We start from the raw sequence: 16192 nt of genomic DNA, 5'->3' as shown, positions 1-16192 counted from the left end.
TGCGCGTGTGCGTGTGTGTGCATGTGTGCGTGTGTGCGTGTGTGTGTGCGTGTCTGACTAATCATATTGCCAGCTACCTGTGCATCAAATGTCTTTTGTGCGTAGAAGAAGTAACTGCAGGTTTCCTAGACCTCACATTGAGTTACAAATCCTATTTCAATAACAGCCTTCAAAGTCTTACGGGCATCTATTATTTTGTCTCACCTCAGACCTTACCTGCAATTAGGTTCATAGGTTGGTACTAGGCTATCGGCCCTAGGGCCTATACAAGCCTAGCCATAACAATTCCCTGGATATTTCTTCCCACAATATTTACTTCTCTGGACCCCTGTCTAGCAGGGCGACTGACATGATCCCTGCGGTGAATTTCCTATCTCCCATCCAATCATCAAGGTTCCTTTTAAAGAGGGCCAATGAGGCGCTCTGCTTGACATGTATGGGCAGTCTATTCCAGAGTATGGGGAGTCTCTGGGTCAGGAACCTATCCCTCCAACATGTTTTCTTCATTGTGATGACAAGGTTTAGATCCCTGGAGTGTGTGGCTCTGAGGGATTGGGATTTCTTTAAGTGGAGCAAGTCCAACAGCTCTGGGTTTGACATGGCCTTATATGTTAAGCAGAGATCACCTCTGAATAGACGATATGCCACAGAGTATAGCTGGACTTTTTTTAATATGGTCAGCATATGGCATCTGCTTTAGGCCTGTGATTCTTTTAGTGAGGTATTTCTATGGCCTTTCCAGCTGTTGCAGATGTCTTGTGAGGTACATACCAAATGGGGCATTATACTCTATAATGGGTCTAATGAGGGATGAGTACAGTGGGACAATGACCTTTTTTCTGGATGAAAAGCCCTTAGTGATGAGGTGTGCCACATAGAAGGATTTTCTGACTGTTGTGGCGATGTTGTTATCGAAACTGAGACCACTGTCCACCTGTGTCCCTAAGTTTCTTATCACACTTCCAATGTTTAGTATACTGCCACCTATGTGGTAATTCACGGGTACATTTTTTTTCCAAAGGGGATAACTATACTTTTCTTGGCATTAAGCTTGAGCCCATGGCTCTGGCACCAGGCATCTTTTTCTGTAAGGCCCTTTTGTAGAATGTCCACATCATTTGGGGATTCAATAATGGCTCCCAGTTTGCAGTCATCTGCAAACTTTGTTAGCCAGAGTCCCTTAGTGTTGTCCTGTACTTCTGAGAAATAGATCCCAAATTAGAGTGGTCCTAGGACTGAACCCTGAGGTACTCCACTTGTTTGGAGCTGGATTTGGAGTCGGCTACTTTTACAGTCTGGGTTCTGTCAGTAAGCCAGTTGGCAACCCAACGAGTGACTTAGGGATTTATGCCCAGCTTAGTAAGTTTATCTATGATTTCAGAGTGGGGGGTGGTGTCGAAGGCCTTGGTGAGGTCCAGCTAGGCTGTGTGGACCGCCTTACCCTCGTCCACAGCTCTGGAGACTGATTCAAAGAAGTCAATCAGATTCAGGAGACAAGATCGGCCCTTCACAAACCCAAACTGGGTGAGGTCCAGTGTTTGAAGGTTGCCAATGTCTTTGTTTATAAGCTCCATGACAATGCATTCCATGCCCTTGCAGATCAGGCTTGTCAGACTGATGGGACGGTAGTTCCCGGGATCCAAGGCAGATCTTCCCTTTTGGAGTGGGATAACTGTAGCTGTGCGCCACTCAGTGGGCACGAAGCTTGAGGTGAGGCTATGATTAAACATGACACTTAGGTGAGGTGCCAGTTCATTTTGTAGTTCATGTAGTACACAGCCTGGGATGTCATCTGGTCCCATGGATGCTGTATTCTTAGCTTTGGAGAGTGCAGATTTTACCTGTGTGGCAGTGATTACCGGAATTTGGCAATCTTTTGGTATTGAGATGGGCCATTTAGGGGGTGAGAGGGGGGTGAAGTTGGCACTAAATCGATCTGCCAGGTTATTGTCAATATCCTTGGGATCAGTATATTTAATGCCATTCTGTTGTAGCTCAGAGCAGATCTGTGCATTGTCATTTAGATTCTTGACATAACTATAGAATGCCTTGTGGTTGTCTTTGGAATCTTTGGCAATTTAATTTTCATAACTAGCTTTTGAGGATTTTATGAGGGATCTCAGCTTCTTACTGAGGCTGGTGAGGGAGTTTTTTTGCATCCTGGGATTTTCCTCTTTTCTGCAACAGTTTCTTCCTTCGGTTATATAGTTTGTTTATAGCAGGGGACCAGCAGATTGGCTTCCTTTTTTTGGAGAAGAGCATCTTGGTTCTATTTGGGATGGCACGATTCATGCACGAGTGGATGTGCTCATACAGTGCTTTAGTGTAGGATTCTGCAGTTGAACTTTCAGATCCCGTCTTCATGGGTGTCGTGAAGTTTGTCACTTCTGACTTCAGTAGCATGAAGTTGGCTTTGGAGAAGTTTTCTAAGGAGGTTTCCTTACTGGGGGGTGGGGGTGGGATGTGGATGTCAAGGGTGATCTGCTTATGGTCATACCTGACCAATGAGGGGGTGACCACTGGTGTGGAGCATCTATCTCCCATGTTGGTAATGACCAGGTCTATGATATTGGAGCTCCTGGTGGGACAATGGATTAGTTGATCCAGGGCATTGGAATTTATGAATTCCAAGAAGCGTTGGGAAAAGGAGTTGGTACCCGAGTAGTTTTCCCAGTTAATGGCAGAGTAGTTGAAATCACCCAGTATTAGGGTGTTTGATTGTATCTTAATATTTTCCGGTATGTTTAGAAAGGTGTAGTGAGAATCTTGGGGCATGGTGGTGGATCTGTAGCAAGCTGCAGTTTGGATTGCAGTCTTACCTAGTGTTAGTTGCACCTGGAGAATTTCAGATGCATTGTGTTGGGCAACTAGCCTGGAGGTGTGAATATCCTTGGTGAATATGGACACTCCTCCACCTTTAGTGTTTCAGTCTTGGTTTTGTGGCCGAAAAGTGTGGTAAGAATTGTAGCCTGGTATTGCAGGGGTGCTCTCTGGAGCCTTGAACCAGGTCTCAGTTACTGCACAGATATCGATGTTCTCCATTTTTAGGAGTGCCTCGAGAGAGTGCATTTTGAGGTTTAGACTTCTAGCATGGAGTAGCATTGCCTTCACATTGTGCATGCTTGTATCTGTTACGGTGGTGATTATATCCTTTGAACCTTGCCTACAAAAGGCACTATAGGAGTGGCAAGAGCTTTAGCCAGTAACCTGAATCCTAGGAGTGACAGGTGCAGACCATCTCTGGCGAAGCATCATGGTTTGTCGATCATGTCTTCCCAGGCAGACAGATACTGGATCCCCTTTGAATGACACCAGAAGCTTAGCCAATTGTTGAAGTCAATCATTTTGTCCTTATACTGTGGTATCATTCCAGGCAAAGGCAGGATGCTACTCAGGGCTGGGGTCATACCTGCCTGGGCCACATGATCCAAGAGCTTTTCCATGTCTCTTTTCATGTAATCCAGGGAGGTATGTCTCAAGTCATTCACTCCAGCATGGTCAATGACAGAGTCGTATTTGTACTTGTTGTGGAGTGACTTGAGTGCATGCGTTATGTGGTGGAGCCTGGCACCCGACAGGCAGCCGACTGTAATTTTCTCCTTGTTCATTCTGGTGAGTGGGACATCAGTGTGCCTGACTATAGAGTCACCTATAACTAAAGTGTTGGGTACATTGTCTTGCCTTAGGGGTTGTTGTTGGGTGGCACACTGGTGTTGTGAGCTATATGCCACTTTGGTTGTGAATGGTGTTTGTTTGTGTTTCAGCTTTGGAGGTCCTTGTTGCTTGGGCATGTTAATGTTAAGGGCCTCCGCATATGTGGATTTAGTGTTGCTATGTGTGGGTGTTGATGGTGTGGGTTTTGAAGGGCTATGAGTTGCTTGAGGTGTAGTGCAGGTGTTAGCCTTCTCCTCTTGACTGTGTAGCACAATCTTGGCCGGAGAGAGCTTTGCTTCCAGTTTGGCTATGTAAGTGCATCTCTCGCAGGTTGTAGTGTTGGGTGGTAGGAGGAGAGGATTGTCTGTGTACATGAGGCAGTTGCCGCATTGCCTCAGTATGCCCAGATTCACCAGGTGGACAGGAGAAATCACCCGAAGCTGACCCTTGGGCGTGCCTGTTTAGGTGCTTTTTTTGTAATGTTTAAGAGCTGTTTTCCCTTACCTTTGCAAGGTACTTTGCAATTATAGGCTGTTTAGTGCCTATGATTAATTTCTCCTTATTGACAAGGAATACTTGTTTTCCAGTTTAATGTCATTCTGAACCATATAGTACATAACTTCCTAAACATATTTATGATTGTTTATTGTTGTCAAAATTGTTTTCCATAAAAATAGCAGTTATATATCTATGGATAAAGAAATATTTTGTTACCATGCATGGATTATTTATACTAACTGCCTTGGTGGTAAATTTACTACCTTATTGGTTTGTAATTAACATTGATGTTAATGTTGTTTTTTCCTCACTTTTCTTATTCACTAATAAAATCAATAAACTTGGCCACCACATAGGAATAATGTCCTGATTATGGCTGTGGTGATGAAGGTTCAATTAACAGCTTGAGTGGTTGAAGTGCTGGCATTGAACAATGAGTGTGCCCATCCCAGGTGAGAGGGTGTTTGCTTGTCTTTTCTGTGGGGAGGTTTGGCCATAGAGTGGAGTAGCCCTGGGATATGACATCTGAACACAGGGGAGGGGAACGATACCAAGATGTAGGTGATAAATGAAAAAGTCCTCTGGTGGGAGCAGTCATTGGCAGATTGGCCCCCGCCATAGAACAGGTCTAGTTCTGGTGCAGTAGGAGAGGATGGCAGATCCTTTGGCAGACAAAGGCACTGGGGTAACCGTAAAAAAGAAGCAGAAGAGGAACACAAAAATGTATTTCATTAAAAAAAGAGCATTTAGAATGATGTTTTGGTCACCCATTCAGGTGCTTTTTAATAACTGTGACAGATTTCAGTATTTGAGATTCAAGATCTCACAACATTTTTAGGAAGGTAATTTCTGAATACAAGCACAGAAACATTATACCTGAAAGAGACTGTGGTTTTGCATAATAACACCAAACCACAAAAGCAATACTTTAACCTTGATTTGAAAATTATGTTGTTTACACTTAGGAGATCTAAGGATATGCTTCAACTGTGAATTGGGGGTTATCGTTAGTCTAAATTGTCGAAGTCCTAAAACTACACGCAGGACCGGCCTTTGGTCAACTGGTGCCCTAGGCAAAAGGTCTCCACACCACCCCCCCCACACCATCCTGGTCTACCTATACCATCCAGATTACTGAAAAAGCACCCTTGTTAGAGTGGTGCCCTAGGCAGCTGCTTAATTGGCCTATGCCTAAGGCCGGCTATGACTACACGTACCAAATGAAACTCAGATCCACAGCTAAGCAGCGGTAAACATTATACCTTCAAATTTTAACATATTTCTTTTAAAATGATTTCTCTTTGATTTCTCTTATAATTTTACTTTTTATACTGAAGGTTATTTCAAACATTAACCATCAAATTATTTTAAAGGACAAACTTTTGCTGGCATAGAATTCATTGGCTAAAGAAACACTTTTAACATTAGCTGAGTTATGCGCATGAGTTCATCTCTGAAGACACACTGGTATCACAGAATGCAGGATTTTAATCTGTGTGATTGAATATCATGTCATTTCACAATACTGGCCACATTTTTCTATGACTTTACAGGGACTAACTACTTAATGTAAGAAAATCTGCTGAGCTGCATTATGTTGTTACTTTAACTTCTGATTCTTCTCAAAGAATTAAGCTGCATCTTTCTCCTGGGGAGAATACACATCCATACCTCTCAGTTGCCCCTAATTTGTATTGATGCTACTAATTTTGGCTCACATGTTTGCTTCGCCCTTTCTAAAACTGGACATTGTTTTGAGACATTCTAAGTTAATAGTACCAGTGTTTATATGTATTAATAATATTGGAGAATTTTCTGCAATCATTGTTTGGTTTGTTTCTAACTCTGGACAAATAGGATGAGAGCTTTGCTTGATAGAAATGGTGTTAATGGTTCACATGAAAAGGAAGGACATCCTTCTGTCTTGCAGAATAAATTAGATACCAAGGAATCAGTATGTTCCATTCCTCAGTGGCCTCATTCCCCGGAGACCGATAATGAATCAATACAATTAAAAACATTTTCACTTCTTGCAAAGCTGACACTTGCAGATTTTGCAAATGTAATGTTTTGTAGTTAGAGATGTGATGAATAGGATTGCCTTTGAATGGAAAGCTACTGACAGTGCATAAATATCTGTATATCTGAGTAGTCTAGGTGGATGCCCAGTGTCACATACAAAGACATTTAACACTAGGGACTGAATACTCCTGCTGTCACCATTCTACTGTTAATCATCAAAATCCAAAACACTACAATGCACATCATCATATATTGATTATGACAATGGATTTTACCCTAAAATACAAAAATGTAAAAAATTAGGGAGCAAGTTCTCCTGCATCTGTCCAGTATAGCGGACTATACCCTATAAGCATCTCCACCCTGTTTTTCCTGCTATGTTGCAAAAACTAACCCATTAGGACATCCAGCATTAAGAGGCATATGTTATAGTATTCACAGCCTTGATGTTTTAGGATGAATGCATTATCACTGATGGTAAAAGAAGAGAGGCGTGAGATACTTAAGTCACAGTTTGTAACATTCTCCTTTATTTTTGTAATCTCATTTGATTGCAGAGTGGTCATTTACTAGCTTCACATAGCTAATTATGATAATGGGGAACCACAGATATATATGAGTGATTATTTAGTATGTGCTATTGTACATAAACAGTGCATTCTGTTTGCATAAGAACATCCATTCAATGATCCATCTGTTTCTTAATCATTGGTCCTATTTAAGGGCACTGGGGTGCGATGCTTAACCATAGAAACCAGATTTCCTCATGATGACAAACAGACTCCAGCTCTTTGCATGCCCTCATAACATTCCCAGGCAAGCTGAGAGTTATAATCCTTCCAGCACTTCCTGGTTCTACTTGGGTTTCCCTCCCATTGGGCCATGCCTGGTATATTGCCAGTCAGTGATGCCCAGAAGAATCTTCACAAGGTGCTCAGCAAACTTCAACTAACTTCTGTCAACAAAGGGGAGTAGTAGTGGTTGTCCTCTGAGGTCTTCCTGGATTATGAAGTTCCTCACTGTATCATGTCGAGTGATCCCAGTTGCCCTGCAAAGGAAAATTATTTCTGTTGCTTGTGTCTGTGATCTCGACCTTTCTCATTACCTAAAGCTCTTGACCATAGATGAACATGGGTCACAGACTAACTGGTAAAGTATCCCACAACTGAGCTCTCACTTCAACATTATTTTGTTATGATACCTGCAGTACTCTAATTTCTGCAAAGAAACTTACTTTCCCTGTCCTTTCCACCTTCCCTCATTAACAAGACTCCAAGATGCTTAAAATCCTTCACGATGGGTAGCTAGATGCTCCTACCTGAAGAGATAGTCACTATTTTTAGAAACAAAAAAATGTGACCTCTAATTTTGAGGTTCTGATTTTCATCCTAATTACTTCACACACAAAACAGTAAATCAATTTAATGCATGCTGGAGATCACATTCCCTTGAGTCTAGGAGACTCACATTGTCAGCAAACGACAAAGATGCAAACCTTGTATTAGCAAATTGAATAGCCTCCAAATTGTGGCTGCAACTTGATATCTTGTCTCTGAAAACCACAGATGGGAAAAGAAGCAAGATACACACATGTCAGAGTCCTACACCTTTGATAGAGTCTTATGTCGGCTTTAAAGATCTTTGATATAATGACAAGAATGAAAACAACTTTCTAAGTAGGCCCAATGCAAATTTTGCCTAAAGGACATAATCACCTAACACAGTCCTCACTAACAATCACATGATGCCACTATTCTTAATGTTCAAAACGTTGAATTGTCACAACTGAAAAGCCCTCACAGTCCTTATTGCAGATCTCATATAAAAGCTCTCACATTGTTACTGTAAAAATTACCTTTCACCTTCAGTCCCTTCTCAGTATATCTATTACCACCTACCACCACCCTTTTCATTTTTCTAAAGATTCCCACTTCATAATTTCCCTTTACTTATAATTCCCATTGTATACTCAACTAATTTCTAAAGGTTTCTAAATCAAATCTTTCCCCTTCTGCTCTTTATAGCAACATTTGTAAACCTTGTATATAACAATGTTCACATGTTATGCACATACACATGTTATGCTCGCATGATGAGTAATATGCAATTCCTACTTCTGTTAAACTTATTTCATTCACTTAGTTCATAGTTTCATAGGTTTATAGGTAAATACTAGGCTTGCTGCCCTTGCATACCATTTTAAACATTGCCAGTTTCCTTTCTTCTACTTAGTTAACCTGTTCCATTTAATTAAAGATTGACCTTACTGTTTCCCATGGTCGATAATTATATAGCAGTGTAATCATACAACTGAAACGTCTGGCTGACAGATTTTTTTGTGTTATTTGCTTAAACTCTATTTAAAACATAATTGTCTGTCATTTCTTATGTCCCAGCCTGAAACAGAAAATGACCCATTTAGATCAGTGTTCAACTCTGTTTAACAAATACATACATTCCTTTATACAGACATACATACATGATGAATATTCTCACCACAAAAGCTGAATGGCATACAGTAGTGGCAAAGGGGTCCCATACCATTATAATATTTCCCACAAGACATTTTGATATATGCAGTCATATGCCACAAAGCACATGTTGACAGAACTAACTCCTATGACATATACAATTTTGTTTTAGAGCAAAGGGTTGATCTACATTTCCACATTTAAGATGGAGTCAACATCAGATGCTGTTTCTTAGATAAAATCTAATTTCTAACACATGCGCGTGTTGTTTTTCAGAGAGAGTGATGAATGTATTGCTTCTTAAAATGGACTACATCCTGTTGTCCCTGTTTTTGAAAATTGTGATCACTCTCTCCGTGTACCAAACTAGAGGTACTGTCTTAGTCTTCTACACAGCACTAGGAAAGGCATGTTAATTACAACACCCCATCAATGTCTAGCACTTCCAGAATGTCTAGTCAAAACGCATCCACATCTATAACCTTGCCACAGAAAATCTGTTTAACCTTTGCTGTGACCTTTTTAACCTCTTTTACTGAAATTAATCTGATTCCACCCTCTGCTTCTGGCACTGCCTCATCAGAGTATAGAAGGTTATTTGGATGTAAAAGTTTTTGAAAGCATTCCTTCTACATGTGAAAACTGTCCCCCAAATGAAGTTAGCATTTCTCTACTCTTGCTGATAAGAAGCTGGGCAATATCTTGCCTCTACCCTCCTTCATTTCTAAATAATTTACCTGAATGTCTTCAAAACCATTCAGAAGCCATTCTCCATGGCAACAGTAAACACCTCAACACATATACCTTTTCTTTGATGACTGCAACAGCTTGTGCTTCCCTGGTTTTTCAGTAGCAATCAATACATTCTAGAAAACTGGATAGAAAACTCAGTGTCTTTCTGATATGATTGATGTATAGCAGAAATAATGGTTTAATTAGGTGATATTAAGAGCACGGAATGAAGAGTTATATAATTATCTGGTAAGAAAGATTGTCTTTTAATTTCTGAGTTGTTTTTAATCTGTGAGTCCTCTCAGAGAACATGAAAGCCTGTTTCAAGTTTTGGAACTAGAATTACAAAGGAAGAAATACTGCATTCTGCTTTGTTTTAAGAGCACCTTGGTACGGGGGAAGGCATCTTCTAAGTGAGAGTGGATGTTATATTAGAAAGCAGAGAGCATTCATGTGCAGACTAGTTAATGGAGGGACTCTAGATTTAGGACTTTTAATAAAGTAAAACAGAGCTGCTACTTTCACTATTCTTTAATGGGTACACTTTAGGCTTTATGTTGGACTATTGGAATGTAGGACTGGTGTTCATAGCAAGGAGTCAGGCCAAAAAGTCTGCAGATCCTTTTTTGCAGGAGTTTGTAGTAGTCATTATCTGAGTGGTGCTACAAGTATACATTTGTATATATCTACAATACCTTCAGAATTAAGAAAAGACAATTATTTTTTAATTTGGTTTATTTAATGACAGAGCCAAAAGCTAGGAATTGGTCTAGTGAAGTCAAGATATATAAAATATGCTACATTGTCAAGGTTAAGACCAAGTTTATGCAAAATATTTACAGTGAATAATCTGCATTTGAATGTTGACATGTTGATGACAGCCCATGAAAGCCAAACTTGTAAGCACGACACTGCCCACAAAGTTTAGCCATTACGGATTATGTACCTATGAAAAGCGAGGCAGAAGATAACTGGATTGCTTACTGCTGTTGATTGTGGTTTGGTATACTGCTGCCTTCTCTTTATTGACACTGTACAAAGAAATAATATCATTAATATCAATATCAGTTTCCTCTCTGGTGAGTAGTGGAAAGAAACATACCCTTTTCATGTTCTTGCTTTTATACTTCTGTTATGTTCTTGTTTGTATATTTGTAAAAGATTATAAAACTACGCAAAGTATTTGCTAATGGCTGCAGATTTGTGCACTATTTAAAAACAATTCCCTCAATCTAGACATAAAGGCTCTACAAATCTAAAAAAACAAATGTTTTTCATAGCAGTAACACTCAGAATGCATGTAATCAGTCATTCTTTTGTAATTCTTGCTTAAACTGATTTTCTGTGATCTTTTCTTTGTTGTATTTAACATTTTCAACTGTTTTTTTTTTTTTTTTTGTTATCTAGGCAGTGGTCAGATACAGCTATGGCAATTTCTCCTCGAGTTACTTTCTGACCGATCCAACATGAATTGCATAACCTGGGAGGGAACAAATGGAGAGTTTAAACTAATTGACCCTGATGAGGTGGCCAGAAGATGGGGGGAGAGGAAGAGCAAACCAAATATGAACTATGACAAGCTCAGCCGAGCCTTGCGTTACTACTATGACAAGAACATTATGACAAAAGTCCACGGGAAGCGCTATGCTTACAAGTTTGACTTTCATGGCCTGGCACAGGTGTGCCAGCCTTCCACCGCTGATCATTCTCTATACAAATTTCAAGGAAACTTGTCCCCTCTACCATTTTCAGGAATTTCCAAGCTGAACCTTATGACATCTGGTGTATCTCCTTCAGGATTCTCCTACTGGCCTGCATCTACTCATACGCTGTATCCCAGCCACAGCTTACAACCCCCAAACCCATTTGGTTCTGTCACAGCATCTCATCTCAGCACTATAAGTAATATCAGTAACATTAACAACATCAGTAATCATTACCATTAAAGTAAAATGACATTTGAGTTGAGTGATGCAGTTTTTCACTGATCTGTTCCAGGCACTGATGTATATATGCATTTTTTCCTGGAAGGAAATTAGTAAAAGGAAAACTATTATCTTTTTTTCAGTACTGATAAAGGTCTAACAATGCATCCATGCACTTAATGTATTGAATGTATTGTGAGTGCATGAAAGGCAAGGCAGAAAACTGAACTATATACAGTTGTCATTTATGTTTTAGCATATTACTGCCTTCTTTTTATTGACATTATACCCATAATTCATCTGAAACCCAAGAATGAGGAAATGGAGGGAGAAGTACCTTTAAGCTCATGTGGATCCTTACCACATAAGAGTAAAGGCATGAATTACTATAACATTGTTAAACTTAAAGCTTGACTTGTAATATGTTGTTTCAGAAAGATCTAGAAAGTTGCTTTTCCACCATACTTTGTAAGATGTTTATCATTTGGTAACTCCTATGTAATTTCGGCTTCATATGTATGTGGAAGGCAATTTTAAGATAGAGAGAAGATTACAGGTGTATGCCTCCAGTATATTTAATGTTCATGGATGCCACTGCTTTGGACTCTCAATTTTGTTTTGCATTTTGTAAAATTTGTGATTTTGACACGAAACAGTAAAGATTAAAGTCATTAAATAATGACATATACTACACTTGCAGACTTGTTATACTTCAGAAACCGTATACAATGAAAGCTTTCCTAAGGCAGCATGGTGGTATAATAGCTAACACTCCTTCCTTATTGTATTTTATTCCCTGTTTCAGTTTTCAGCCCGAGTGCCTTTTTATAGAGTGAGTTTGCATGTTATTTTTTTCCATCTGTAGTAGTTAACGTGGGTTTCTGTTTTTACCCAATATTTCAAGACATGCTGGGAGGCAGGTTAGCAATGCTAAATTACACATGTATGTGAATTTATACATTATGTGATGCAATACAGTTCCATCTGAGTCTGGTGCCTCCCTTACATCAACTAGTTGCTGAGATAGGCTCTGATGCACACAGCCATAAAGTAGATAAAATGGGTACACAAATTCTAAATATGGGCAAATATTCTTTTTTGTCAATCGTCTAAGTAGACAATACCAGTATTTAAAAAAATCCTCATTTCTATATCTTCATCCTGGATTATTTTCACTTTGTCTGAGGTAGAAGTGAACAGCTATGTTTTTAAATAATGATTTCACTGGTTTGTACAGTGCACAGTCTGGTGTTGTTTTAGTACTAAATATATTTCATTTTGAAAGTCACAAACTTTTTTCTGATCGAGTTCTCCTATTACTGTTGCTTACACCTGTCTTGAATACATAGCTATTTTAAGCAAAAAGTAGTGAGTTGATAGTTGCATAAATGATGGTAACAGCATGCAGACACCTTTAAAATTTTAGGGCAGGTCACAGACCAGTTGTTTAGAGCAATATACAGGCTATATTTCGATGTACAATGCCAGTGAACACATTCGCCTCTGTGCTTCTGATGGGTCATCAGGGTTTTGTCTCAGCATTGTTCTTAACATGAACAGCCGTGCATAAATTGATGGTCCACTTTCCATGACTGACCCATCATTACAAAGAACATCATAATAAATTACATGCTTCTCTGATGCCTCCCTTTCTAAAAAATAAAGTTAGAACATGGTTTGCAAAATTGCACCACAGAGAAATCTGAAAAGCTGCATAATTTAATCATTGCCTTCACTCAGCCGTCAGGGTGATATATATTATGCCTTGGCATGGTCTTTTTTGCTTTATCATAGTTTATTCCAGAATTCAATTTTTGTATCACCTCTTTCATAAATATTGCATACACACATGCACCCCCTACACAAACACACACACACGCACACACACACACACACACACACACACACACACACACACACACACACACACACACACACACACACAAACACACATACACAATCACACACACACAACACATACATGTACCTGCATATGTACTCAGACCTCCACATATACACATACACACACTCGCGCTCGCTCGCGCATGTGCATTTATCTACATATATGCACAAGTACACATAAGTTGCACTATGCCTTAAAACTTCTACACATATTTTCTCTCTCTCTCTATATATATATATATATATATATATATATATATATATATATATATATATATCAATTTTCTGCAAAATGTCAGGCAGTTTGCGTGCTAGCTTCACTTTTTCAGCTCAGCTTTTTAAAGCGAGGCCTTTGACCTGAAACAAGATGCTCTTGACTGTCCGAACACTGCATGATACAACCATAAAGCGATATGATGGTGCAGGTAGGATAAGATTAACTGAGAAATTAGTATGATTTAGATATGAAAAAACATAAAAAAAAATCACCAAGAAAGTTAATTTTTTTTAACTGATAAGACCTAACCTATGAGTTTTTTTTTAAATTTTCTTCTTTATCTCTACAGCCCTACAGTTTTTCATAGACATTCCTCAAAGCATTTTCTTCAACAGTATCAAAGTTAGCATCTATACCTTAGTGAGTATTCATTCAGCTAAAGGGACTCATTTGGTGTGGAATGTCATATGAGTTGCTAAGGCAGAAACAATAAGCCTTTGTGCATTAAGTAACTTACAGAATTATGAGTGAAAGCATAACTATCACACAAAAGACACTGGCTGAAAAGTGAAATTGCATTCACACTTATTTTACAGTATCATGTTAATCTAGTGAGGCATGTTGGCTCTATAGTAGCAATATAGAATTTGGTAGAATGTCATTCACAAAATCCCATTATATCTTTGGAGAAAAGTAAACCAAATGTCATTAATGTCTCACAATTAATTTACTCAACAAGTTGTGTGCTAGAATATGTCTGTTTATGCCTTTCTCTATATACTCTGAAAATGACAGACAGTTATACACACACACACACACACACACACACACACACACACACACACACACACACACACACACACACACACATATATAGCTTAGAAACAAGGCCAAGGCTGAATCCAAAATAAACAAACAAAACTATTTTCTTAGCGCCCAAAGGAAATATTGAAATAGTCCACAAAAATTCTGGCATGCTATTAACTCCCTACTAAAGTCAAGCAAAACCACAACCCCAGCACCCATCTCTACTAACAATACCCTAGATATAGCTTCTCAATTTAATAACCATTTTACTAAATCCATCTTAGCCCTGTCCAGCCAAATAACCAAAAACAGTCTATCTCAATCACAGCATAACCTATCCCACACCACCCCCTCTTTCAGCCTATCAGCAGTGCCCATCTCAACTATCAAAAAACTCCTCCTAAAACTAAAGCCAACCACACTAGCAGCTGATAACATACCTGCTGCATACCTAAAGATGGCTAGTGACTCCCATTCATATCCTGACTCCATCCTTATCAACCGCTCCATACTAGAATCCTACATACCCAAACTCTGGAAAGTATCTCACATCATTCCTCTCCATAAAGGAGGTAATTCTTATGAATTCTCCAACTACCAACCTATTGCCATCCTTTGCCCCTTATCCAAAATTCTTGAGAAATGCATCCACTTGCAACTGATGAAATTTCTTAACACACACAATCTATTATCTACCACACAACATGGTTTCCGTCCACATCACAGCACTACCACAGCCCTTCTATCCTTCACTAATTATATAAACCTTCACAGGAATGATAACAAATATGTATCAGCCATTTTCCTAGACCTCTCAAAAGCATTTGATATGGTCTCCTGCTCCATTCTACTAGACTCACTAACATCATTATCCTTCACCTCCTCTACTATAGCCTGGTTCAGAAGCTGTCTGACAGGCAACAATCAGTCCAGTGGAAAGGAACTCTGTCTACACAACTTCCAACCACCATAGGAGTCCCACAGGGCTCTATACTGGGCCCGCTATTGTTCTCTATTTTCACAAATAACCTCAAATGCTCTACACAACATGCCACACTCATACAATATGCGGACGATTCAGCCCTGATCTGCTCCGCCTCATCTCCCACCACCCTACATACACTCACTCAAGATACTTTTATCTCAGTCGAAAAATGGATATCGGGTATCCAACTAATTCTAAATCCCAAAAAGACAAAACTGCTACTATTTACCCCTAATAGATAAAAAAAACCCTCTCCTTTACCATAACATCTAAGGACGGCACCACCATCTCCCCTTCTAACCACACTAAACTTCTTGGCATAGAAATAGACAATAATCTCCACTTTGATGTTCACGTCTCACATACCATAAAACTAGTACACAAAAAAATAGGCTCCTTATAGAGGCATAAGTCCTTTCTCTCACAAAAAGCAAGAGTCACTCTTGCACAAAGCCACCTCCTCTCAACTCTGTTATGCGCAGCACCAATCTTTACCCAAATCAGACAATGTGACCTAGACAAACTAGAATCATGCTACAATAAAATAGCCAAGTTTGCTACTAACTCAACTTATAGAACCCATCACTGTGCTGCACTAAAAGAACTAAAATGGCTTGCGCTACCACAGCTACTTAACTATCACCAGCTGGGCACAGCCTACAATATTCTCAAATATCTTGAAAAAAACCCTTTATCCAACTTACTTACTATCTATAATGCAAACCGGTACCTAAGATCCAGTGAAAAATCTCTCCTCTCCATCACCAAGGCTAACAATAATGCAGGAAAAGCACTCTACTCCCACACCATTGCCAGAAATTGGAACTCTCTTCCCCGATCCATGTCCACTGCCCCCTCCACATCCATATTCAAAAACTCCCTCAAATTGCACCTTCTTAGTACCTGGTTATGCCCTTGTATCACATAACCCTACCCATACTACTATTAACTCCCCAAATTCCTCTCTGATCACATGCTG

General features: G+C 39.4%; 1 protein-coding gene across 2 annotated transcripts in view; it reads left to right on the top strand.

Annotated features, from left to right (window-relative positions):
- FEV (FEV transcription factor, ETS family member) overlaps window positions 1–12136 on the top strand; it is a 97796-nt gene extending 85660 nt beyond the window's left edge. For both annotated transcript variants that reach the window (XM_044075219.1, XM_044075218.1), the window contains one exon: window positions 10785–12136. In XM_044075219.1, the coding sequence (XP_043931154.1) occupies window positions 10785–11323 (539 nt within the window). In that variant the 3' untranslated portion in view covers window positions 11324–12136. The remainder of the gene's footprint in view (window positions 1–10784) is intronic.
- The last annotated feature ends 4056 nt before the right edge of the window (window positions 12137–16192 follow it).

This window comes from Protopterus annectens, chromosome 6.part0 (genome assembly GCF_019279795.1).
Source record: "Protopterus annectens isolate FY-2018-M chromosome 6.part0, PAN1.0, whole genome shotgun sequence".
Taxonomy (NCBI): domain Eukaryota; kingdom Metazoa; phylum Chordata; order Ceratodontiformes; family Protopteridae; genus Protopterus; species Protopterus annectens.
Note: the sequence above shows the minus strand (reverse complement) of the source record. Positions and strands in the feature narration are given on the sequence as shown.